The sequence below is a fragment of the Poecile atricapillus genome, chromosome 2 (genome assembly GCF_030490865.1).
Source record: "Poecile atricapillus isolate bPoeAtr1 chromosome 2, bPoeAtr1.hap1, whole genome shotgun sequence".
NCBI classification, from domain to species: Eukaryota; Metazoa; Chordata; class Aves; order Passeriformes; family Paridae; genus Poecile; species Poecile atricapillus.
In genome coordinates, this window is record NC_081250.1 from 16,184,883 (window position 1) to 16,210,544 (window position 25,662).

Here is a 25,662-nt window from a genome sequence, read left to right on the forward strand (position 1 = left end):
CTGTTTTATTAAAAAAGCTCAGACTGGAACACAGAGCAATAAGAGATACTAAGATGGTAAAAGAAATTAAGAACTTGCAGTCTGAGTCTAGAGGAACTGAACTGATTTAGCCAAACAAAGTTAAATCTAGGAGAAAATATTCTAACTCAGAAAATGGATATAAAATCTGTGGAGGAAAAGTAGCTGTTGAAAATAAGGTAAAGAACCAAAGTTTGTACAAGAAAAAATACACAAAAACTAGTCATAAAAAATGAGGTTATAAATTAAATCAGATGGTTTCTAGGCTTCAGAAGAGTTTGAGCAGTCTTCCTAGGAGAACTGCTACACTACAAACTCTGCATTTGCCAGCCACAAAGAAAAAAGCAGAAAACTTCTGACTCTTGAGCATTCCATAATCCGTAATTCATCCATAGTCCATAATCCATAGGCATCCAGAATCCATAATTCCATAATCCATAGGCATTACTTCTAATATCAGATCCCAGCAGCATTCCTCACTGCTGGCTTGTAGAATCTGTTCTGCTTTTTCATTTTCTGACTTACCTGTTCCCACAGAAAATTCCACTGGTAACTAAACCTGAGCTAGCTACCAAAGCTCCTTTTATGGCCAGTGGAAATGCACAGTCTTTGAGGGCACACCATCCCATTTATCTGTGCCATTGAAATATCTTTTCTCTTTGCAGTTCAGTGGAAGAGAGTGATCTCATTTAGGAATTCTATTTCTTACTCCACCGACTTCTTGCTTAAAATACTCAGCTTTGTGTGAAAACTCACTGTCTTCACTCCCCACCACCCATGGCAGGGATACTTTTATTCCCTTTCACATTTTGTTTCTTGCACCTTCTGCCCTGAAAATCAATTTTTAAAGAGTCATTACTTCAGTAAAAAGAAGAGATTTAATCCCTTCTGGAAATGCATTCATACATAGTATTCCATGCAGAAAATAAATTGCATTAAGTCTTTAACCAGGCTGTTAACTAAAAAATTCACCTAATAAAATTAGTAATTTTCTATCTTCTCTAAGTTAAACAAGTAAAACAAGAGAAGCCAATGCTATTCTTAAACCATTACTGTGCAGACTGCATGTACTTATACATAGTCACTGCTTGAAAGTTTCGGTAAGTAAAATGTATATGGACTATCATCTCTATGCAAAAAAGTGAATTAATCCCTTACTGTTATTCTTTGAGATACACCCCACATACATTCCATGACCTTCCTCATTATTAGAAGTTTCTTACCTGGCTGATTTCTCAGTTGGTAAAATAATTCTTGGCTATGTTGTCTCTGTGGTGTTGGAAGCTGGGTACCTCTGCTGGACTGTCCTTGGAAGGATTATTTTCCTGTGCCTTCATAAGGACACATATACTGGAGTGCTGACCAGAGCTTCCTAACTCCAGTCAGTGTACAACAGGTAGCCATTCCTTCCTAAATCAAATCTAAGTCAAATTTTTATCATCTGATAGGGATTTTGATGGAGACAAATAACAGAACTGGAGGGGTAATTTACAAGTGGGAAGTCCGAGAATATAATTCTTTTTGGCTCAGTGGTGTGAAAGATGAGACAATGTGTGATGAGTTCAGTAGGATCTTGTAGCAAAAATTTATCCAGAGCGATGGCTCGTTCAAGAACATATGGATTGATAATAGAATTTGGGGAGTAGTGTAGATTTCCATTCTGTGTTTGGAGCTGTCTATTTGTGCTTGTACAGTGCTGTGTTGTCCTCAGTATGTGAAAGGACCTTATTCACTAGCACTGCCCATACCTATATCCTTCACTTCCTTCTAGAAACACAAATTATACATTACATTTCCTTTAACAATAAGCATTTCAAGCACAATCTGTCACACTGTCTCAAGAACTAAAAGTGGTCAACCTCAACCTTTATTAATTAAAGCTGTTTTCCTGTAACCGCTGACGGCCGGGGAAAGGTTTAAGCTGTGGTCTTCCCTTAACTTCTGGTGCAAGGTAACTCTAGTTACTGCATTATTTAACCCTACACCGAAAGCACACAGCCTGCTTTAGGAGATCAAATGTCGCTCCCGTTCCCTTCCGATGAGGAATGCCGGCCGGGGCCGTGGCTGTTCCCGCTGTCCCGGTAACGCCGGCCCGTCCCCACGGCAACGCCGCCGGCCATGGCGGGGCGCGGCGCGGCTGGCCCGGGGCGAGGTGAGGGCCGAACGTCGGGCGGGCTGCGTGCGACCCCCGGGCTCCGCTGTGTCCCCGCTCCGGGCCCTCGGTTCCCGGCTCCCTCCCGCTCCCACCCCAGACCCTGCCCCGCGCTCCCCACACGGCCTCGGCCGCCCCGGGCCCGGCGCACTCGGGCGGCCTCCGGCGGCCTCGGCCTCCCCGGGCTGGGCGGGCGGCGCTGAGCGGCCGAGCCCCTCTGGCCGCCATTCGGAGAGAGCGCCGGGGGCACGGGGGCCGTGTCTGTCCGCCTGCACAGGAGGCTTTGAACAGGAGGATCCTTTTGCTACAGCCTCAACAGAGGCCTCCTGCTGTCGGCTGCCAGAATTTCTAATAGCAGCGGGAATTAAGATGAAGTAATCAGTGTTTGCACCTGATTTCCCCATTTCTTTAAAATTTGTGAGTTCTCTTCATCAAGTGCCCCTTCCCCTCTTCAGGGATTTAAATGAGTTAAAATAATCTAATCGTTCCTAGATAGGTTTAATTCAAGTCATAGCAGCCACAGCGCATTTAACCATTTGAGAGCTCGGTTTGGTCATTCTGTGACAGGGTCTCGTTGCCGAGGTGGGCTCCGGTGACACTGACCGAGACCATGGGAGTGGCATTGGCGAGAGCGGCTCAGTGGACTGCTGCTGGCTCTGGAACTGGCACACTTGAAATCACCCCTTTGAACGAATCCCTTTTAAATCAAATCATTAAGTTTGCAGAGGACTTCAGCACTAAGCATCCTCAGGAAGCAGCATTTGTCTTCAGAGAGCCCCTTGAATGGAAAACGCAGTTGGACTCTTCAGTGTTTGGGGAGGGTTATGAGATCAAGTAAGTGTGAATTGCCGTGTGTTTTCAAATGCAGATGGTGAGCTATTGTCCTCATTTAGCATAAACAAAACTTTAATGTATTTGGGAGGCTGAAACAAGTGGGGGTTTTGTTGATACATATTGAAAATTTGGAGCTAAAATTTGTGGAGTGTAAAAACTCGCTTTTTGAGAGTTTGAGACAATTCTGTCTTGTTTGTGATGCAGACCTGTTTAGCCAGTGATCTATACAACGTGCCCTGTCTATTCCCAAGATTTTTACATGTGTCTAACAGTGATTAGCTGTGTCATTTCTCTGGATGTTCGGAGTTGCTCCTGTTTGATGGGTTGACCTTGGCTGGTTGCCAGGTGTCCAAAAAACTGCTCTCCCTCCTACTCTGGATGGGGGAGAAAAGTACATTGAAAGGCCCATGGGTTGAGATGAGGACAGGGAGAGATCACACACCAGTTACTGTCATCAGCAAACTGGACTTGAGTCATGGAAATTAATTTAATCCACTGCCAATCAAAAGTCAGAGTAGGATAATGAGAAATAAAACAAATCTTGAAACCTTCTACCTTCCTCCCACACCTACCTCTTCCCAAGGTCAACTTCAGTCCTGATTTTCTCTACTTCCTTACCCCTGAGTGGCTCAAGGGGACAGGGAATGAAGCTAGATGTCAGTTCATTACATGTTTTTCTCAGTTGTTTCTTCCTCCTCACACTCTTCTGTTCCATCATGGGGGTCCCTCCCACAGGACAGTCCCTTACGAACTTCTGCAAGGTGAGTGCTTCCCAAAGGCTGCAGATCTTCACAACTTGCTCCAGTGTGCTCCCTTCCATGGTGTGCAGTCCATCAGGAGCAGGCTGCTCCATTGTGGGTGTCCTTCAGGGTCCCAAGTTCTGCCAGCCAACTTGCTCCAGCATGGTTTCCTTTCTCTATAGGTCCATGATTCCTTCTAGGAGACTGCTCCAGTGTGGGCTTCCATGGAGTCACAGTCTGCTTTGGGCCTCTTTACCTGCTGATGTGCTGTGAATAAATTGGTTTACCTTGGAAGTTTTCTGAAACACAGTTTAAATAAATTGTAAATCATGTATTATCATGTGATGCTTGAATAACATTCAAGACTCTTCTCAATAAAAGTTCTTATTTTAAAAATATTTAATTTAATTTTTCTAGTGAAGCAACTGTTCAGTCTAAAGCCAAAGATAAAGATGGCCAACCACTGTTTGTCCTCTCGGCATCAACTCTCAGAGTTCGCAGTTTTGACCAGCTGTCCCGTTTGCTACATATTGCTATGGAAAAAAAGTTAAAGGAAACACAGGCATGCCTTGAAGGTTTTCTTTCTTTGTTTTTTCGTCTCTTCTCTTTCTCTCAGAATAAAGAAATGTATATCTTCTTCAATTCATGTTTATATAATGTCCAGAAAGGAAGGTATACCTTAATTTTAAGTATATGAAGTGTTAATTCATGAAAGTGGCTAAAGGTGCTGATCCCAGAATGTAATGGGGTTTCTGGTTTTTTCCTTTTATTTACACAGAAATTGATAGCCCAGAAACTTGTAACAAAGTTAAAATATTACTGCTGAATCTCATATACAAATTTATGCATACTGAGTAATGTCCCAGCTATTGCAACAGACAATAGGCTTAAGTTTTGGAAGAAAAAATAATGTTTTATTTGAGTCTAATAGCAGGTTTTTCTATGTATGTAGTTTAATACTTCTTTAAAGTGTTACATGCTTTAAAGAAAAAATAATATGCTTAAGGCATTCTTACCTGTACAAGGTTCACTGTGAGCACTTCCAAATTCCTTCTCACAATGGCTTAAAAATACGGATATGAGTACTTCCACCATGTCATCTTCAAGTCCTTTTCAAATTGAAAAGGCTCTTGATAGGCTAAACTGGGTATCCTTCTCCTACCTGGAAGTAGAAGAAATCAGTGATATTCTTTGATAATATTAGTATGAATTGCATCTGCCTTAAAAAAATATAAATGCTCACACTGGATCAAGTTTCAGAGCCATCTAATCATGGGTTATGTCACTGATCAATCATGAATATTAGGGAAGAATAATATGGACAGTGTATCATGCAGAACCATTCACAGATGCATGGGACTTCACTTCCAGTAACAGAGAAAAATGGTTTTGTAAAACACATTGATATGCAATTATGTCACTGTTTACCAAGAAGAACAGCTGGCATAGCTGAGGATGTTATGGGGCCATTGGGAATGCTCCTAGAAAAGCTTAAAGATGTTATTAACACTAAATCGTATTTCCAAAATGATCAATTTTCCGTGAGTTAAGCCCATTGATTTCCTGCTTTGGAATTCAGCCAGGCATATTTTTGGATAAGGGGACTGTTGATAAAGGGAACTATTTAATATTCACCCCTTGGTTGAATGAATATTAATCTTTGCTTTGAAAAGCAACGTTTGTTAAGAAAAAAATCTTGTTGTTCTTAATGTGTTCATAGTCTTAGCAGTACATTTATGTTACAGAAGAGTGATATGAAAGAATACATCATACAGTAATGTTTTATGAATAGCTATGCACATTATAAACTTTTTATTGTAAATTAATAGCCTCAAAATAATTTGATTTTGCAATTGAAATAAAAAGAGTTTGTCTTACCTGATCATTTTAAACAAAGCAGCACATGACATGATTCTGTTTCATGTTTACAGCTAACCGAGATCCTATAGTGAAAATTCTTGGCCCTGAATATGGGACTGTTGAAGGAGAAGACAAATCCATCTTGCATTTATTTGACAAAGTAAAAAAAGAATCTGATCTTGAAACAGAGTTGAAAATGAAAATAATTCTTCTTCTTCATCAGCTAGATTTGCAACTGCTTAATAGTTCTTTGAAACAGATTTCACAGTAAGTACATTTCAAATAGAAGCTAAGCATCTCAGCCAGTGCATTTTTTGTTTTATTGTTAAATCAGATTGGTTTCAACTCCCAACATGTGTTTGTGGTGTGCCAAAGAAATTTATTGAAATAACTTTCACTGTTCACTAAGTTAATGAAAAAACATTTTTTCTTAAGTTTTTTCTATAGGTGTGGATATGCAAGTGTGTACCCACAAGTGTGGGGGTTTTATTGCATATGTTTTGCATTTTGTCAGCAAACTGAAGTCATTTGTACAAACAACAAAGTCACAGTTAAGTATTCTCAAGGAACTGTTTACTTCTTCAGGGAACTGTGTTAAGTATTACACGGAGTCTGTTTCATAGTTACAAGGACTTTGCAAAAGGTATGGATCTAAAAATTCCCTAACCTATGGATAAAATTAAGAAGATGGAAAATAACCAGTTTTTGTATTTTTTTGCTTCTTTTAAGACAAAGTAAAAGAAAAAAAATTGTGTAATATTCTCTCCAGTTCACTGAGTACATCCTTTTGGATGAATACATATTGGACCATTTTCTATTAATTGCAGAGATGTAAGACTAAATCCAGCTGCTGTAAATGATGAAGTGAATCTTCTCAAGAATTTCTCTGGGCAAGGAGAAGATACTGTACTGGAATCACTGGAATATACATCGGGTAGAAATCTGATCTTATCTCACAGTTACATAGACCTTTATTAAAGTACTTGAATTCTTTGTGAAATTTCCTGAATTAATTTCAATAATACATTTGAAGTGTTTATTTCTACCTTAAAGGTATAATGTAAAATAAAAAGTATTTTACAATATACAATGGCGTTCCTCAGCCTTTACATACAGATATTATCTCCCAATTATATTAATATTTTCAATGGAAGCAGAGGAAGAGAAATGAGTCCCTAATCCTGAAAAGTGCTAAGCACAGTTACAGTTCTTGATTGTATTGGGCCATGGGTCATGGAGTTTTGGATGATAAATACTTGACAGTATGAATTCTTAAGGACAAGGTATTAATTTTTGGAATTTGATTTGAATACGTGAAATATTAATCATCAAGCATAACTATTAAAATATTTTTAAACTGGATACAAACAATAATGCTAATTGATTGCAGATTACATGTTCTCTAATGGATGCCGAGCTCCTCCCTGGAGACAAGTGCGTGGAGAAATTTGTTATTTACTCATCAAACCACATGACACTGATCCTTTGTATATCACTTGCAGCACAGCAGGAGTGTTTTTAAATGGAGTAAGTAATAATAAAGGATACCATTGAGCAATGAATATTTTTATGTGCCAGAATCAAAACTCAAGTCATGTTTAGGGTAGTTGTATTGGGACTGTAAGATCTGCAGAGCTAGTGTTTTGGTACAGAAGGAAAAGCCACAGTAATAAATGTATGCTACTTTTCCCATATGTTTTAAGTGCTTTTTCTGTAAGTCTTATACTGGGAGTGTATTCTGCACTCTTTGCTAGCAGTGTTTGATTAGTCTTTAAATAACAGTTCTTCACACTGTTCCTATTTAAATGTACTGTGGGGCTCAATGCCTCCCTAGTGCCTCTGATCTTAGGTGCAGTATTTTTATGTGGGGCTGATAGAGCTTTCTTTGGTCTTTTTATGAATTATAAGAAGTATCTTCTTTTAGCAGAAACTTTTTAAAATTACTTCTCTCATTTCTCCTTCTTTTAATTTTGGCTACTCTGATGGGTTTTCTTTAGACCTTTACATGTATTAAGTGGTGACCAGAGCTCTTACATTCATTTTGAAGAGAGACTGATGTCCGTCAGGCGTAACTCCACAAATTAATTTCCTAACAGTTGAAAAATCCAGGGAAATTTTGACTTGGCACATTTTTAATAGATGAAGCTCATAAAGCTCAGGCAGCCAGGTCAAGTTATTTTTGGTGCCTTTTAGACATCTGCCATACTGCATGGGAAGCTCATATTTACTTGATTGTTTGCCATAAGCCATAAATTCTTTTCAGTGGAACTACACAGGGTACAATTAACTGATGGGTTATTGCCTGAAAAAATCCTGTGTAAGATCTTGATCATCTGTTGGGGTCCATGGAGATGAACCATGTGTCTTTACAAAGCATTTTTGAAGATTGGTGAACTCTGCTGAGCAAGAGACTTCTTTATCTAATTCATTACTATGACCTTGGTGTTCTTTTGCACTATTTTATGATGCAGATTAAATTACCTGTTAAGGCATAACTATTAACAATTTAAAATGTATTCTATTTTTAAGGGTCAGCTGAAGGGTAAAGATATCGACTATGAAAGAAAAAGTGATCTGTATAAAGACATAGTCACATTTTTAAGGGAGAGATCACCTAAATTTGTAGAAAATATGGCTAAACAGGTATGTATTTATTGATATTTGGTGTATTTCTTTGTGCAAATATACGTTGGTAAACATTATAAACCTGACTGAATGTTTATGTTCTTTATCAAGATAAATCTATAATTAAATGAAGAATTTTAAAGACTGGAGTGCTTTTTTAAGTTATTATTTATTTCAGTTTATAAAAAATGTGTTTCTTTTGTAAATAGCAAGTAGTACACCATTTCATGTCTTGTTCATCATACTTTTTGGTGGGGTTTGATCCAACACGTGAGGTCAGCTTCTAATTTTCCATGAAATGTTTTGTCTGTCTTCTGGTCTTGTTCTTTATGGAGCAGTGGAAATGTTAAAGCAGGAAAATGTGATATCTGTATGGAAAAGGTCAGCTTTTTATTACAATATTTTTCTGTGATGAAAACCACTTGAATTTTTATTTTCATTCTTTGTAACCCAAACATAAATAATTGCCCAGCTTTTTTATGAGAACTGCCTGATTTAAATATCAGAGCTGAGAGTTAAGTTTCCAGCTTACACACTTTGTCTTGCTTCAGACACTGTAAAATGCCAGTGTTTTGGCTTTTATTTAGAGCTCTAAACTAGCTAGAATCACACAGTACCAGTACAATTTTAGTTGTTTCATTGTTCCTGATAAAACTATTTTTATTTTAGATTTTTAGTGTGGTTTTAACAGATAACTTTGTGGTAAAATTCCTTGCAGGCCAAAATCTGTCGAGAGTTTCATTGTGGTTTTTTATATACAATTTTAATTATTTCAAGAAGGAGGTAATTAACAGCAACATTTCCTTATCCTCTAATTTTGATTTTCTGGGATGTAGGGCTGATATTTATTTTTTGAGATACAGATATTTGAGAGTTTTGAAAGAACAGAGCATTCCAAGTTGTACACATAAATATAGTAGCTTACATTAACAGTATTGGAATTAGATTTGTGACTTGTTCTGTTTGAAAGTTCCAAATTTTTTATTTAGCTCATAGGCAAGTATTTTTTTAATGTTTTACCTATGTATTGGTTTGCACTTCATAAATAGGACAACATATGAATGTGTTTAGACATTGGTTTAATTTAATTGCAATGATTTGGCTTCATTTGATGATCATGTAAGGTAAAATATGGTAACATTTTACCATTTTTTCAGATCTAATCCTAAATGTTAATATAGAATAATGTTACTGTTGATAATAACACACATTTCTTTACTAGTTTTCTGCCCTTTTGAACATATTGTAACTTTTTAAGCTACACTTAATAAGTTACACTTACTAAATAAGAGCAAATAATGCAAATATTTAGAGCAAATAAATAAAGAATTTATGCTGTTTTCCTTCAATTTTAATATAAGTCATACACTCATTATTCCCTGGCTGTGTAAATAAGTTTATGCAGAAGAGTATACATTATACCTTTTTAATACCTTTCATATCATCTTGCCTCGCAGAAGAGCTGGTTTAGTACATTCTGATTTCTAAACTAGCATTTAAACGAGTTAATACTGTAGAGCTGCAGAGCATTTGTACCTGAAGGAAAATCTTCTTCTCTAGAGCTGTGAAATCCAGAGAATAGCTGTATTTCCAAGTTTGCCTAAATTAAGTAAAATATGAATGAAAATAGTTCTGATTTATTTTCTGAGGAGAGGAGAGCTTCAAAAAGTTCATTACATACACATGTATTGCTAAACCAATTAACTTTTATAATATCTGCCTGGCCTTCTTTAAGCTAAAGTTCAGAATTGCTGTGTTGGCATACAGTGCTGTAGCAAACATACTTTTAAAAGTATGCTTAACTGTACAAGCTACAGCACCAATTCCCCTGTGATTTATCTAGTTTATCATGTGCTAAATTGTCTTGTCTAGAGTACATTTTCAGAATGAGAGCATTAGCATGAGTTAGTTTGGAATTAGACACTTGAGCTGGCAAGGCTTCAACAGCCGCTTCTCATCAGGGACCAGTCGAAAACAGACCCTGCTGTGACAGTCTCCTTAAAACTGCCTTGAATCAGGCACACAAAGGCATGTCTTCACCTATCTGGTACTGGCAGCTGCAATAACAATAATAATAATAATAAGTTATGATCGTATGTTGACTTTCCTGTAAAAATTGAATGTGTTCCAATAGAGAATAAGAGTTGACAACAGTCCTTTCTGTTCTGTATATTATTGATCAGCCATGGTACTAGACACTGACAGCTGAAGGATTGGTAGGTGCCACTCAGCTCCATTCTTGTATGTGACTTGTTCAACAGTGTTTTGTCCTGAGAGACAGAAGATGAAAAAAATTAAATGGAATGTGTTTATATTAATTCTAAACTATATCAAATGAAATTACTTGGAACTGAAGTCTAGCAGTTTATGATAGCCTATTTTCAGTTTTATGTTCATTACTTTTTTGTGGGAATTTTTTGTAAATCCTTTATGCAGGGAAATATTTTTTATGTAAATGATCCATTGAAAGCAGAATGGCTGTGTTTGCAATTCTAAATCTTAAAACTCGTTTGGACCTATGTTCTATAAAAGTGCTTGTGTCACAGATATCTGACATATTAGAAATCCAAGAACACCAAATATTCAAGAATGTTCCAGACGTTCCAAATTTATCAACTTGATTTACTTAAAAATTTGCACATGATAACTGCTACTTTCCAAATTAATGTTTTGTTCTTTTAAAGACAATATAATTTTGTGCTTAGAGTCATGTAATGCATACAATTTTTAAGCACAGAGTCCTAGAATTGTGCTTATAACTTACTGTTTTAATAGTCATTATTCATATAGCAATATGAGTGACAAACCATGTCTCCTTTAATTAGGAATATAGTTTTTTTAAAGAACCAGCACACGAGAATTATCAGCATGTGGAAGGTGCTGAGATTTTTGGGCAGTCGCAGAGCTTTCACGAATTTAGAAGAATGACTGTATGTGGGAGAGGGAAAAGTTCTTCACTGGGATCCCCTGGCCAGAGGTTAAAACCATGTATGAAGTGGAAGAACAGTGAACTTTCTGCTTCCCAGAGATAAGTAGTTAAATTTAAAACTGAATTTGCCTATAGACCTCTCTAAAATGTGCTAATGATAGGGCTGCATGTTACAGGTTTCCATTGTCTTAAGTTAGGAGGAATACTGCAAAACTCACTACGTATTAATATCTAAGGAGAGAATTTGGACCACCAAAGAGAGTTCTCAGGTTTTTTCTGTCATGTAACAACTTTGATATTGTTACATCATTTCCACAGTAAGGCAGGGGAAGAACTTGCAATCATCTGCAGTACTGGTCCTCCAGGACTGTAATGCCATCATATCTTTAGTGTAAAATCCCTTTTAAAAAAAGACTGATTAGAAAACCTGGTCTAAGACACACTTTCTGACAGAGGTAAAAGAGGGAAAATCAGAATGGAAATCAAGATAGAAAATCAGAATTATTTTTATTACTGCCACTTTGTAATGATTCCATAGTATATGAGCTACTTCTCTAGCTCTGCTTAGCAATGATATTCACTGATGAGGTTATGTCAAAGTTTGAACACACAAAATAAGAGTATACATATATTGGATATTGTTGAATTTGTCTTCTGAAATCAGAACTCTGTTTTGGTTTCATGTTTCCTGATTTTGTGTTAATGGAGGAAGATTATCTGCGGAAGCCTTTCAATGTCATCCTACAAAAAATAGTATCTTTCTCAAGTCTGCAAATTTAACAAGTTGCAAGAAACATTTTAAGAGATTTTAGATGTGACCTGTGCTTATCAGCTAAAAAGAAATTTGCTTTCCAGAGCAAGAGCTAACCTTTTTCCACAGTTACTGTTAAAGTCTTGATGTAGTGAAATTGACTGCAATCACAAGTAATACTCTCTTTTTTTTCTTGTGACTGTGGTAGAGTGACCAGCTCAGGCTCAAAAAGACCTTTTGTTTTCACAACATTGTCATTTAGGGACAAAAAAAGCACCAGAGATTGTGGCCAGGTGGAACTAGAAGTTTTTTTGTAATACAAGGAAAGTAATATATATTGTATTCAGTATGATCAAAGCTGTGGAACATTAAGTGTGTGGAGGAGCTAGGCAGACCAAAACTGCCTGGAAATAAGATGACTAGAGGAGAAGAAGAAAGATACAGAAACTCATATCTGGGGATGGTAAATAGGGAACAGATAGTCACTATCTAGGACTTTTCTAGAACAAAAATAAAGGGCATCAAATGAAAATGAGCCAGTGAGATCGGTTCAGAACAAAGGAGAGATGTCTTCATACACCACATAGCTAAGCACTCTTCTTTGCCAGAAGATAGTAAATTCATTTCTTTATGTGAGTGCAAAAAGCAACCAGGGACAGTCATTGAACTTTTCATCCATCCAAAACTGTTAATGCTTGGACAATCAGGAGTTCTCTGAATCACAGTATGTTGAAGACTATTCTGGAAGAAATAATTTCTGTGTTCTTTTTTTTTTTTAAATAAACCCAAATCCAGTACTGACAAGTCTCCAAAAAAAGACTCTGAAGAAGAAGGGAAAAGTAGTACTGTATCTCTGACTACAAAAAAGAAAGCCAGTGGCAAATCTAAAACGGTTAAAATTCAAGAAGCTTCAAAATGGTATGGGTGACTTACTTTTTCCTCCCTCAATTTTTTACTTTTTATTTTCTTTATCTACAGTAATTATCACTATACTTACCATTTGATAATGTCAGTTGTATTTTTGTAGTTATTAGGCAGTGTTGTCATACCTGTTTGAAATATGCTTGTCCATATTAGAGTTTATAACTATTTGAAATTGGTGATTCTGTTTATTTCTTTTTAGTAAAGCATCAAGCAGCCCTGAAGATGTTGGAGAAAGTTCCTCGGAGACTGATGAAGATGAACAGCCTCTACGTCGTCAGGAAGGACACACTGATTTGTCAGCAGAATACTGGGGAATTCAGAAGCTTGCAAAATATGTAAAAGTAAGTAAGCAGTGATAAATTGTATAAAAAATATAGAAGTTACATTTGAGGAGACCAGACCAGCTCCTTATCCTATCGGTTTTCATTATACTTCAGTATAGCCCTGTAGAGTAGTATTTTCAAATCCTGGAACTGTGGACTTTCCTATCATGCACTTTCACTTTAATCTGCTATTTTTGGCTTATATCGCCCTTTAGATTAAACCATCTGTTCAGTGTTATTTAAAATGTAAGATGGCATAACCTCTTTATTAATTATTTGGTTTCTGTTTTGCTTTTTGTATGAAACTTTCTAAGAGATTTCTTTATGTGGATAATAACTTTCAAGCGTTTTTATTAAAACTGAATAGTTGCCTAAAGTCTTTCATCAACTGTGATTAATGCATGTCTGAAATAATTCTAACATGGTCTTGTGTCTGGATAGATGCTTTAGTGGACAAGAAAATGTATGATAAACAGGCATCTTCTAAAATGAACCAAAAAAGCGTTTTTACACAGACTTGTTGAAAATCTTTTGGAACCTATAAATATAGATAGTTAGAATTCTGAATATGTCTGAAACAGTTCAAAAACCCAACAACTCTTTACTATTCTGGAAAGCTCTAATTATGTTTTTCCCTCAGGAGAAGTTCTTTTACAAGTTTGTACTGGAATTTATGTTCTATTAAGTTGCTAATAAAAGCACTGGCTTATTTATTTTTCTGAGTGCAACTACAGAGTATACACATCCGACAGATAAAATGATGGTGCTGGCTTTTGGTGCAGTGAAGGAACGAGTCATATGAGGAGCAGCTGAGGGAGCTGGGCTTGTTTAGCTTGGAGAAAAGGAGGCTCAGGACTGATCTTGTCACTCCTTCCAACTGCTTGAATGGAGGTTGTAGCCAGGTGTGGGTCAGCCTCTTCTCCTAGGCAGCCAGAGATGGGACAAGAAGACGTGGCCTCAAGATGTGCCAGGGGAGGTTCAGGCTGGACATCAGGAAGAATTTTTTACTGAAAGAGTGGTTAAGCATTGGAATAGGCTGCCCAGGGGAATGGTGGAATCACTGTCCTTGGAAGTGTTCAAGAAATGGCTGGATGTGGCTTTTGGTACTGTGGCTTAGTTGACATGGTGGTGCTCAGTCAAAGGCTGGACTTGATCCTGAAGATCTTTTCCAACCTTTATGATTGTATGATTCTACAATTAAATACTTGAGTGGAGGAAATGACGTTTTGTCTTCTCACAGTCCTTTTAACTATTGTAGAGGAGTAACTTAGTATTTTAAAATGTATTCAGAGTACTCACACTGCTTGTTTTCAGTTAATGTCTGTGGGGCCTTGCTAGAGGACCTGGCAATGGGACACAGACAAACATGGATAATACAAGCCTTTCTACATTTATCTTTTCTAGGCTGGACCTCTATATCTTTGTCATTTTGGCTGTGGTAAAATAACCCTTTGCAAATGTGACTTTGAGCATGTAACTTGCTCAGCTATTCCTAATGCTGAACACAGCATGTACACATTTTGCATTTTAGAATTCTTCCTACTTGAAAGAGGTTATTTTCAAACCTTTCAGATTGCTAATAGCTTGCTTCTGTCTGTGTTATGAAGGAACTCTGTACTTTTCTGAGAGCTCAGAGAAGTAACCATGTTACTTTTTAGTAAAGACACAAGTCCCTCCTGGAGAAGATACTTGAAATTCATTACTGATTTTTATCATTACATTGATGAATTCCCACTAATCTTTTAATTGGCCAATTTAGGTACCACCCTCCTGGTTACTTAATTCTCAAACTCCCTTTCCTCTCTAGATGCTTCATATAGTTGTGCTTAGATTTTAGTACTGAACTTAAATCGGTATTGAAATTCATATCTACATTTGTATAAAACCATTCTGAAAGAAGAGTGAGAATGACAAATAGGAAAGTATATATTTCATGCATCTCTATTTTAAAAATTTTGTTTCAGCTGTCAACAAACAAAATTACATAATGGTTTAAAACTAGGAAATGACAGGACAGCAAGAAGTTTATAATATAAAATTCAGTAAAAGTTTTGTTGTGAAAATTCAAATATATACTTCTTTATGTATTCATGCACACCTGTGTCTTCCAAAGTTCTTTAAGTTAGATGTAAATTAAACTAAGTATTTGAAGATGTACTTAAAATAGTTCTGTGTTCATTCTTAGCTGCATAAAACAAGAACTCCCTAGTGTCAGATAAAGCCGAAAAGAGATGCCTCAGTGCCATACCACAGACAGTGGTTGAAATGTTTTATTGATGGAGTGCTACTTTAGCTTGCACATGGAATTCATTTTAATTCAAGTATAAATACTGCACTTCTGGCCAGACTTGGGAGATTTTTTGGCATTCTTGTTGTTCATGTAGGCAAGTGTTCATGACACATGCAACGTCAGAGAAAATAAATTTATGACTGTGTTATTTAAGTATCTACAAGCATATTTATGTAGAAGCACAAATTTCAAAGGGCTTGTATTGTTTGCCCATCTGAAAAAAATAATAAAATGCCTTAAATAATAGATGATTGAGATACAAAGAAAATGCTTGTAATTTGTAAGTAATTTGTAAGTAATTTGTAATTTGTAATTTGTAGATGAAATGATTTTTCGAATATCTGCTTAAGTTAATGTGAATTGCAATACAGCAAGACTTCATAAAAAATCAATTTGCTAACGATAAACTCCCATAAAACCTGAAAAACAGAGTTTTTATATAATGGTGTCATTAAATGTTAAAAAGACAGTTGCTGTTTGTATAAAACAAACTTGCAAGATCCTGCGAGTTGTTCCTGTAGTGCCTGTACTGGTATTCCTCTTCATGGAGAGAAAATTCCAGTGCTGGGGAAATTCCCTTCTGACTTTTTGCCCTTCTCCACTCCCTTTCCTTTCTGGGAAAGAGTATCCATGTTGGAATTGTTCCGCTGGGAAGCAGCTGCTTCTGTGGTCTGGCTCCTTGTCCTACCTTCAAGCTTTCCAGAGCTGTGAAGCAGGAGATGGAGCATGTGTGTTCCTGCCATGCTTCCCCATCAGCTTAACAATGGGCAGCAAAATAGATCAGTGAGCTTGGTGATGGCCTTGTGTTAGCATCCTTTGGAGCCAGAGTAGATAAAATGGGAATGAGGTGCTCTGCTGATGTTTGTAACAGTGAGATTCACCCAGCCTGCTTCAGATTTGATATTATTTATTAAATTGGAACTTCTGAAGAATTGGATTTCTAGAGGAAGGACTACATTTTAAATCTGAAGAATTTTAGGAGTAGGATGAAAGGGCCATCTTTTTCAATTATCCTTTTACTAGAAACAGGGAACATCATGTAGAAATGCAGAATCTTCTTTGTGGCAGATCTGGGGCTGTTCACTGAAAAAAAAAAAAAAAAAGAAGAAAAAAGTGTTAAGAGCCGGTCTTTGTGTTGCCCACAGTTGAGCACTGACTATTGCCAGTTTTATGATAAAACTGAGATGTTGATAGGTGAATTGTGCTGGTGACTGTGCCAGGAATAACGGCAATATCTAGAAAAAATATTTAATGCCTTAAGCTCTTGTGCTGTTTGACTTTGGTTCCCTGTAAGGGCATGATTTAGATGTACACCTATGCCAGGATGAGGATGAATAGAGTTCTGCAGGACCATGTCAGTTACAGAATTCATCTTTCAGTTTCTTATGTGGAAAGTCATTCTATTTTTGGCTGTATTTCAGGAAATATAGTGAAACCAGTCAAATCTCACACTTCATGTAATAGATCCTTTAATTTCATATCTGTTTGGAATTACTCCAGTGCAAAAGACCTTGTTCCCAGAACAGCATTGTGTTTCTTTTTTACTTTGGAATGATGGACAAATCTGCGGTCTCTCCTCAGCTGCTTGTGCCCTGTGCCAGGCCCAGGAGCTGGAGAAAGGCTATGGCCCTGCACAGGAGCCAGGGGGATGTTCCCTGAGTGTGGACTTGAGCAGAAGCTCCCAACTGCCCATGTGCAAATGAGAATTGTGTGGTTTAGCAGCTGATGTATACAGCGACTATTTTGTAAGAACCGGTTATAAATTTATGACACTTCTGAGGGCACTGATGTGTCTTGTAGATTTTTCTCAAAATTTACATGCAATAGAGGACAGACAGATTGCTGAACTGCATAATGGAAAAGTATAGCTTCTGTAAGTTATTGGAAATAGTTGGAAACATGACATATTATTAAGATTACACTAGTGTTCATTATAAAAATTTAAATGAGTTTAATGAGCCATGTATTAAGAAATCAATTACATTTTGGGATTAGCAGCAAAGTAATTATATTTTGTTCTAATGTGCAGATAAAGACATGAACATCCCACCCTAATGAATAAAATGGGTCTTCAAATACTAATTGTTTAAAGTGAAAAGTCTAAAATCTCAGTTGTTTATGGATGTTCTTGTTGTCTTAAGATCTACCCCTATATATATGATAGATGCAAATGTTAGGATCTAATAGCAGGAGTAGAAGTCCCTAATCTATGTAGGACACGTTTTGCACATCAAAGCTTTTTCTACAATCTGTGGATGAGAGTGAAATGGTTTTTTCTTTATAATATTATATTGGCAAGACTTTCACGAGATTATGTTTTAGCTAGTAAATACATAATAAACATCTGTAAGTGATGTAAAATATTATTGTACATGTAGTAACTTTGTGTGAGGCCCTTTTTCAGGACTGACCACTTTGACCAACTCACCTTATTAGTAGAATGTCTAACAACAGATCTTTTCCCTTCCTTATGAAAGTATATGTTGGGGTAATCTGAAGGGGGTTTTCATTTGGATGGAAATGTAAAGATGAAAAATAAGCTTTTAACTTTTTTAGCTTTAGTTTGGCTAAGACTGTTGTTTTTCAGAAGATACCAAATATATGTGACATAATCATGTGCCACCTGCTAGTGTTTCGTGGCGTGTTTGGCTCACCCATCAACCTTGGCAAAGCTGTTAGTCTTCATATCACTCTCTTTTCTACTGTTCATGACCCTCTCTTGCTCCTGTCTTCCAGTATTAGCCAAGATTTTTTTTTTTTAAATTCAGTAAAAAGTGTGATTACTGGGAAAAAAGGAAATAAAAATATGTGAAAAATTCAATTTATAGTTAAGATAAGTATTTTCTAACAACCAAGATAGAGCTGATCATGAAAAAGAAATATTTTTATGATAACTTTACTAGGTAGGAAATATTTGGCAAATGGTGAGCTCTCAAATTATTATTACAATTGGCAACTTTGAAGCACTGGAAGAGCTGCCTCCTCAAAATACCATACAATCATTCTTCATCCCAAGAGACATATAAAATTCATAACAACTGGTAGAATTTTGACCATTAATACCAATACCAACTCTGATTGATTTCTGTGTAGTGAAGGTTTAATTAATGTTCACAGGGTCACACATTCCTTAGAGTTTCATATCTAATAAGCTGAAAGACAATCTAGAAACAAAGAAAAAAAAAGTAGATGAAATTCAGTAAAAAGGGGGAAAGAAGTATGTGAAAAATAAAGGACTGAGGAAAAGAATGCAAAATAACTTAAGTGTGATTATCCTCTTTCTGAAGGGTTGTATTCTATGATGAAAGCAGGTAATGAAATTAATGACCTATGGTTTTGACACCATAACTGTAATACCTCTAAAATAGTAGTAAATTGCCAGTTGTCTCAATATGACTTCAGATTTTATATTCATGAAGTAGATAATCAAATTGTTATGTTTCCCAAATAATTAGAATGTGATTGTGTCTAAAAGGCAGCAAGACTTTTAAGTAGTGAGAGCAACATTCTGCGTTGTTTTTAAGTGTTCCACGTTGATCTAGGCTCAATTTAATCACAGCTCACTCTACACACTTACTCCTGAAGCATGCCTGTGCTTCAGCCATGTCTTCACCCCTGTTTGTTTTTCCTATGCTCTCAGCAAGCGCTGTTTCTAAGTTGGTTTTATTCCTCCAGAGAACACCTGTCTTTTAGTTTTTCATAAACTATTGCTATAATTTTGTTTTCCTTGCAAAAATTTTTTTGACTAGCTTCAAATGACACTGCCTCTTCTGTCTGTTCAGTGCTTATAAAGCTTCAACAGTATGCAGCCTCTCCAGCAGCGTCCAGAGGCAACAGTCCTTCCTAGTCTAAACTCATTAATTTTTCTCCTCAGTTTCACATCCACTGGTTTCCTAAATTAGTTGGATACATAAAATTGAAAAGACTGTAATAGCATTAAGGCTTTTATCCTCTTTGTGAGCCAATACTAGGCAAAGTCAGAATTGCTTAGGCGGGTCTGACACCATCACACAAGGCCAGTAGCCCATCTGTGTTGTAGTCAGCAAATGTCTCATCTCCAAGTTTCCAGTCAGGGTTTACAATGTTAAATTACTGTTAACAGTAGTGCTGTTTGTGTAGGGTTTTTTCTTTTTTAAATTTAATCCTAGATCCTTTTCCCTTTCCCATTCAATCCTATTTGCTTCGAATTCCTACATATTCTTTTAAAACACATACATGCTTTATTTTCCTCTGATGAAGTGTCCTTACAAAATTGTAAGGATACATCTGGGGAAGAAATACACTCCTAAACTGAAAATTTCACAATGGAGTAGAAGATAAACTTGCACTGTTAAGATATTATATATTATCTTGGCCAAGTTTTCTGTGGTTTTGGGGTCACCATTTCACTTCTTTCCAAGCCTGAGGTTTAAGAAATTACTAGGAAAATATTTTATTATTGCCAGTCCAAGGAAGTAAAAGTTCATATGCTTGCACATGAGCCATTAGACTCTTACCTCCTCTATAATAGAATCCGATTTCTATGAATCAAAAAAGGAAAGCTAACATGGATACATGTCTTGGAAGAGTTTTTAAGAGGGAATCAATGCTTGCCTAACAAAACCTCCTGGTTCATGAAGAAAATAAGAGACATTCTTTTGTTTGGAAACTCATTTATTTTCAATTTCATAAAATATGACAATTTAAACTCATCGTATCTGGGTCATGACATATATGTCACTTCTGCCACTGTGTTGGGTTAAGGTCAAGGTATTAATCTGCAACTAAAACAGTGCAGCTTCTGTGCATTGTTGTAGTCCAGTGTGAATGTTTTGAAATGTTGTGATGCCTGTGATTTTCCACTGGCTTTATTTATATAAATCTATATGGTTTACATACTGCTAGGCTGGATCTAAAGAACACCAGGAGATTCAGGAAGTGGGTCAGGGAATTATTCCATAACTCAGTTATACTTGTCCATAACTCATGTCTTAACAAGTTGCAGCTTGCATGTTTTATAAACTAAGATGAAAAATTGGAACTAGTATTTAAGCCATGACAAAACGCAGAGTGTTTAGAGATTCACTAGCATAGAAAAATTGCCTTGCTGAAGCATATTGTGTATTTTATACTGCAATACTCAGTCTTTCATTAAGCTTTATCAAAATTTATTTAGATGTTAAAGTATTTTCTAGCAGAAAATAACATTTTCTCTGTGATTTGAGTAAAGTTCAACAGAAAGTAAAAAAGTCACAAACCTTTAAACGAAGAATTCTGTTTCATACTTTACTATTTGTTTTGGATTTCTTGTTTTATAAAAATGGCAATATAACTTTGGATTGGGATTCCAGCTAAGCAAATTTTTTTTTTCCTAGGAGTTATTTTGTTCTATTAGTGAATTTTAGTTTTAAAAGTCTGGTATAACAATATTTTCACATACTTTTTTGGGCTATCACATTATGCTATTTTGTTTGTTCAGTATTTTAAAAAAATATGTTGACTTGGTATGTTTGGTCTTTATTTTGTCATGTATATTGTAATTGCCATTAAGATTATATATACTCATAATAAAAACTGGGGTATTATGCAGAAGAATGACAGAACTGCCCACAAACAGCAAATTTTTTTCCTGTTACTCAGCCATAGACTTGTTATCACAGACATGCATATTTATCTATCCAGGATTTACTTAATACAATAAAGAAAATACACTTTTACTCTGGCAAAATAAATTTCAGCCATTGGTCTAAACAGTAAAAAACACCCATCTTTGACATTGCCATGCAGGTTAAAAAAAATATTTCATTTTCTGGTAGCATTCACTCATGTTCACTCCAAAACCCAAATTAAATAAATCAATAAAACACCCTTCAAATAGGTGCTGTATTCATAGAGATATTTGTGAGCCAAAAACTGTATAACTTTCATTTTACTTAATTATGCTTTCTCTTGGGAAACTGAAATGCACTGTAACTTGATTGTAATGTTTATGTATTGCTATTCATGTATGTTAATTTTGCTACAAATTGGGAAACACATTTAGAATAATATTTTTAATAATACTGTTCATATTTTTGTTAATTGTATTCCTATAATGCCTTTAGGTTTCAGTTGAAAGGGTTGACTCTAGAGTAAATTTTTTATCTTCTGTTCCTAGCCTGCTGAACTGACATCATCAGTTCAAAAATGAAAGCTTTGTATTGACTAGGAATGGTTTAATTGGGATTGGACACGTGCTATTGAAACTTAAGCCTGTATATTTTATTAACTACTATCTGTATCTATGATCATATTATCTATTATGGGTTAATTATTTCTTTTGAAGAAAACAAATAAATATCAAAACCATTTATTATTTACAAAATTTCATGATAGTAAGTAACAGAAAATACTTACTATCATACATATAATACTTGCTGACTAGAGCAGAATGTGGGAAGTCATTGACTCCATCTGCTTGCCTGCAAAACAGTACCAATTCTTTGTGTGTCTTCTGGACAAATATTTCTGTACCTTCTTTTTCCTGTCATGGAGATTTCATGACTGCTGTAAGCAATGTATTCAAGAAATCAAATATTCTTACTATTAACGTTGGTTTTGTCAAGTTTTTTTTGTTGGTGGTTTTTTTGGTTTTTGTTTTTTTGGTTTTTTTTTTACCAAGCATAGATCAATCCTGATGCCATTGAACTCCATTTTTCTTGTCTGGACCTGGAGAGCAGATGATTGACATTGAAGGCATTCTTTAAACTACCTTCCTATTGTCTTCTTCAGAGTAAACAGTTCCAGTTGCTTCAGTTTTTCTGTGGAGATCATAATTCTGAGATATTTTGGCATCTCCTGGTCTTTCTCAACTTTCTCAGTATTTTTTTGGAAATAGAATACCTAGAATGAGTGTAGCACTTAAATTTGAGCAGTGCCAAAACAAAGGAGGAAGATTTCCCATATCTTACAGGTTACAAATCTGGTTATAAGTCTCTCTGTAAAGTTTGGTTTTTTTGTTTGGTAATGCCGCAATATTGATAGATAATATCAGTGTTGTGTTCTGTTGCTAACATCAGATTTCTTCCTACAGTTCTGCAAACTAATCATGGCATTAGCCAGTTCTCTCAGTGCCATAGAGCAGAGTCCATTGAGCTCATCTAGTATGAAAACATCTAAGTGCTTACTGACTAGTTATGTCCTTAGCATAGCCAGAGTGTTCACTGTGCTGTCCGGGATATTAAGTAACCACTAGCAGAATACAGTAAAGGTCAATGCATAAAAAAGACCCCTTAATGCTTTTGTTTTCTTTGTTCTTTTTGTTGAAAGCTTGTGTTGACTAACAGGGGCTTCTCTTCTTGATTATTACGGAAGTCAAACAAAATGATGGTTTGAACTTGTGTGTTCCCTGGTAACTGTACTTTGGGTTGTGTCTGTATTTGCTTGTGCTTGTCTTTATTTTCATTCTTTTTTGATCTTGTCACTAGTTCTGTAATTCTCAGTTGTTCTCACTTGTGAGCTTGAGTATTGTCATAGAGACATTACCCATACAGTGCAAGAAGATGTTTTACTGATAGTGGAACAGTGTTACTGGTTTATTTTCATGAATATATGTGTTATACCAATATATAGGAGGAAAGGCACATTTTTAACTAAGTCTGTGTTTAATTTCAAGCCTTAAAATTGATTGTTGATCTGCCAGTAGAGTCTATTTTGCTTCCAATGTATCAGATTTTAAATGGTATAACAACATGATGCAGATTTTATGTCAATTCAATGGAAAAGTAACTATTTCCATGAATGTTAAAATCTATGCTGTAACTGCTGCAAAACTTGCTGTAATGATAACTTCAAAAAACAAAAAATAATTATTGAAAACATCAACAATATTTCTAATTTTGTAGAACTGATGCCTCAGCACATATGAAAAATATTTTATTGTGGTTTTACATGAAAAACACTGGAAGTGGTGTGTTTGTTTTTGAAGCTGAAAAAATAAAATGCATATATTTATATTATTACAATTGTATTTTTTATTCAGTATAAGAAAATTATAAGTTGTTTATTTTTTAAAAAGCTGATCCATATTAAATGTCGTATGCAACCATTATACATGTAAGGGAATTATAGATTACTATGTTATGTATAAATGCAGTTTCACTGTAGGAGAAGCAGTCCTCAGGAGGAGACACTTTTCAGGTTAGCAGTATACTTCTTACAGTTATGTTACATAATAAAAAGACAAGTTTTCTTTTAAAACACTTGTTGCAAATTTTTTATCAGACAAAGCAATGTAAATATCAAAGTCTAACTTATGTTAAAAGGCAAAAAAATTCATAAAAGGACAGCTGTTAATTTTTCTGAGGTGCAGAATATTCTCTGTAGTTTTGTAATCATATCATAGGGACTTTTAAAAAAATAATTTACGGTTTTATATGTGTGGATAAACTGATTTCTCTAGGAACATGTCTGAGAAATTGTTGCAATATTTTATACTCTAGGATATATTTTTAAAGTAGATGAAAATATGTTATTAAAGTCTATTATAAAAATATGTTATTAAAGCATTCTCCTGAAGTCAAGATGATGAAGATTATTAAAAAAGATAATTTAAAAAAATTGTGGGCATCTTCCTCTAGGACACTATGTTACACATGTTTAAAAATTACCTTTACATTTAACCACTTTTGTGGGGAAAATTTGTAGTACCTGTTGTTACAAGAAATTTAGATTAAAATTATGAAGCACTATGCATATGTACTTCATTGATTAGGAGAAGTGTTTTGTCTGACATAAACTACTGGTCTGAAACTTTATGAAGTAGTTCTCTCACATTCTTTTTGGATTATTTTCTCACTTGTGATTCTTTACTACATTTAGAACAACTTGAAGAGCATGTTAAATTTAAATTCCTTTTGTATTGTATTTGTCTTTCTGTTTACATTTAAGAAATATGCTTCAAAAGTTCTGGTTTTGTTAGATCTACCTGTTTTATATTAGCAAACATTACTCAGTTTTGTGATATTCACTTTTTCATTCTGATGTCCAGAATTTAGCAGAACACTTTCCTCTGGGAAGGGTTGATAAAAAAATCCATCACAGATTCAAAAACTCTCATTTAAAAGAGATGATCTTGGGCAGCACAGTTCCAATCAGGATGGGAGCCAAAGCTTCTCTGGAATGCAGGAGGTGGATGCTGTAGTTTGATTTACTAGGTACTCTAAATTGTAACTTCCACATTAAGACCAGCTAACAGTGTTCACTCCAGATTCTGTTGCCACTACAGCTCAGCTATCCTGTTTTCCATGCAGGTTGGTTCATCCCTGATTTTACTGACAGTCAACCTATATTATAGGTTTAAAAGAATTCACCTATCTTATGGTTTAAATTTCTGTGTTGTATTCTTTGATTTTTTTTTCTTGAAGTGTAATTGCAGTGACTGAAATAGAGTTTCATATTAAATGCATTTTACACATTTTTTAATTATTTGCTTTATTTTAGGGAGGTGATCCAACAGCTACTGTAATTGCGTTGTGTTCAATGAGAGATCTCAATCTGTCTCAAGAAACGTGTCAGCTGGCCATCAAAGACACTGGATGTCTTGAAGTGTTAATTAATTTACTTGATACAGAAGAAATTAAATGTCAGGTAATGAGCTTGGTCAAATCAAGCAATGAATATGGGTTTTCTATTAGAATTTTTTTTGAGTTTCAAAATTACAGAGTGTAAAGAAAATTGATTTCTCATTTCTTTATTTTCTTGGTTTCATCTGATTTTTTAGAAAGACATTATGTTTTTCACTTTCAGTTTCCTTTTTCTCTCCTGTTTAAATATAAAGAAAAAAATTAAATAAGAAATAATTTAAAATAATGTTAATGTTTTTGTATACCTATATAATGTTTAACTTCTATTGTTTCCCATTATTTAGACTGGTTCATTAAAAATCCTGAAGGAAATTAGTCAAAATGTATTGATCAGACATGCAATTGCAGATCTTGGAGGCTTGGAGATCATGGTGAAAATACTGGACTCTCCAGATACTGATCTAAAATGTTTGGCAGCTGAAACAATTGCCAATGTTGCTAGATTTAAACGAGCACGAAAGACAGTAAGGCAACATGGAGGAATCAAGAGATTGGTAAGCAGACATTAAAATTTGTGCCCCTGTCATATGAGTATTTTTGTTCAAAAAATACATCATGTGTTGTAAACATGATTAACTGTAGTGTTTACCATAATTAGAAAGCAGTATGAGAAC

At 35.5% G+C, this 25,662-nt stretch overlaps 1 protein-coding gene across 2 annotated transcripts in view; it reads left to right on the forward strand.

The window, feature by feature from the left end:
• Positions 1-2,780: 2,780 nt before the first annotated feature.
• Positions 2,781-25,662, forward strand: part of ODAD2 (outer dynein arm docking complex subunit 2) — a 71,042-nt gene continuing 48,160 nt past the window's right edge. Inside the window, exons 1-11 of one of the 2 annotated variants that reach the window (XM_058832903.1) lie at positions 2,781-3,004; positions 4,162-4,319; positions 5,676-5,871; positions 6,432-6,538; positions 6,995-7,131; positions 8,134-8,247; positions 11,055-11,257; positions 12,708-12,827; positions 13,033-13,174; positions 24,906-25,052; positions 25,333-25,542. In XM_058832903.1, coding sequence (XP_058688886.1) covers positions 2,781-3,004; positions 4,162-4,319; positions 5,676-5,871; positions 6,432-6,538; positions 6,995-7,131; positions 8,134-8,247; positions 11,055-11,257; positions 12,708-12,827; positions 13,033-13,174; positions 24,906-25,052; positions 25,333-25,542 — 1,758 coding nt within the window. Of the gene's footprint in view, positions 3,005-4,161; positions 4,320-5,675; positions 5,872-6,431; positions 6,539-6,994; positions 7,132-8,133; positions 8,248-11,054; positions 11,258-12,688; positions 12,828-13,032; positions 13,175-24,905; positions 25,053-25,332; positions 25,543-25,662 lie in introns of both variants that reach the window. The other variant, XM_058832901.1, reaches the window with a different exon arrangement.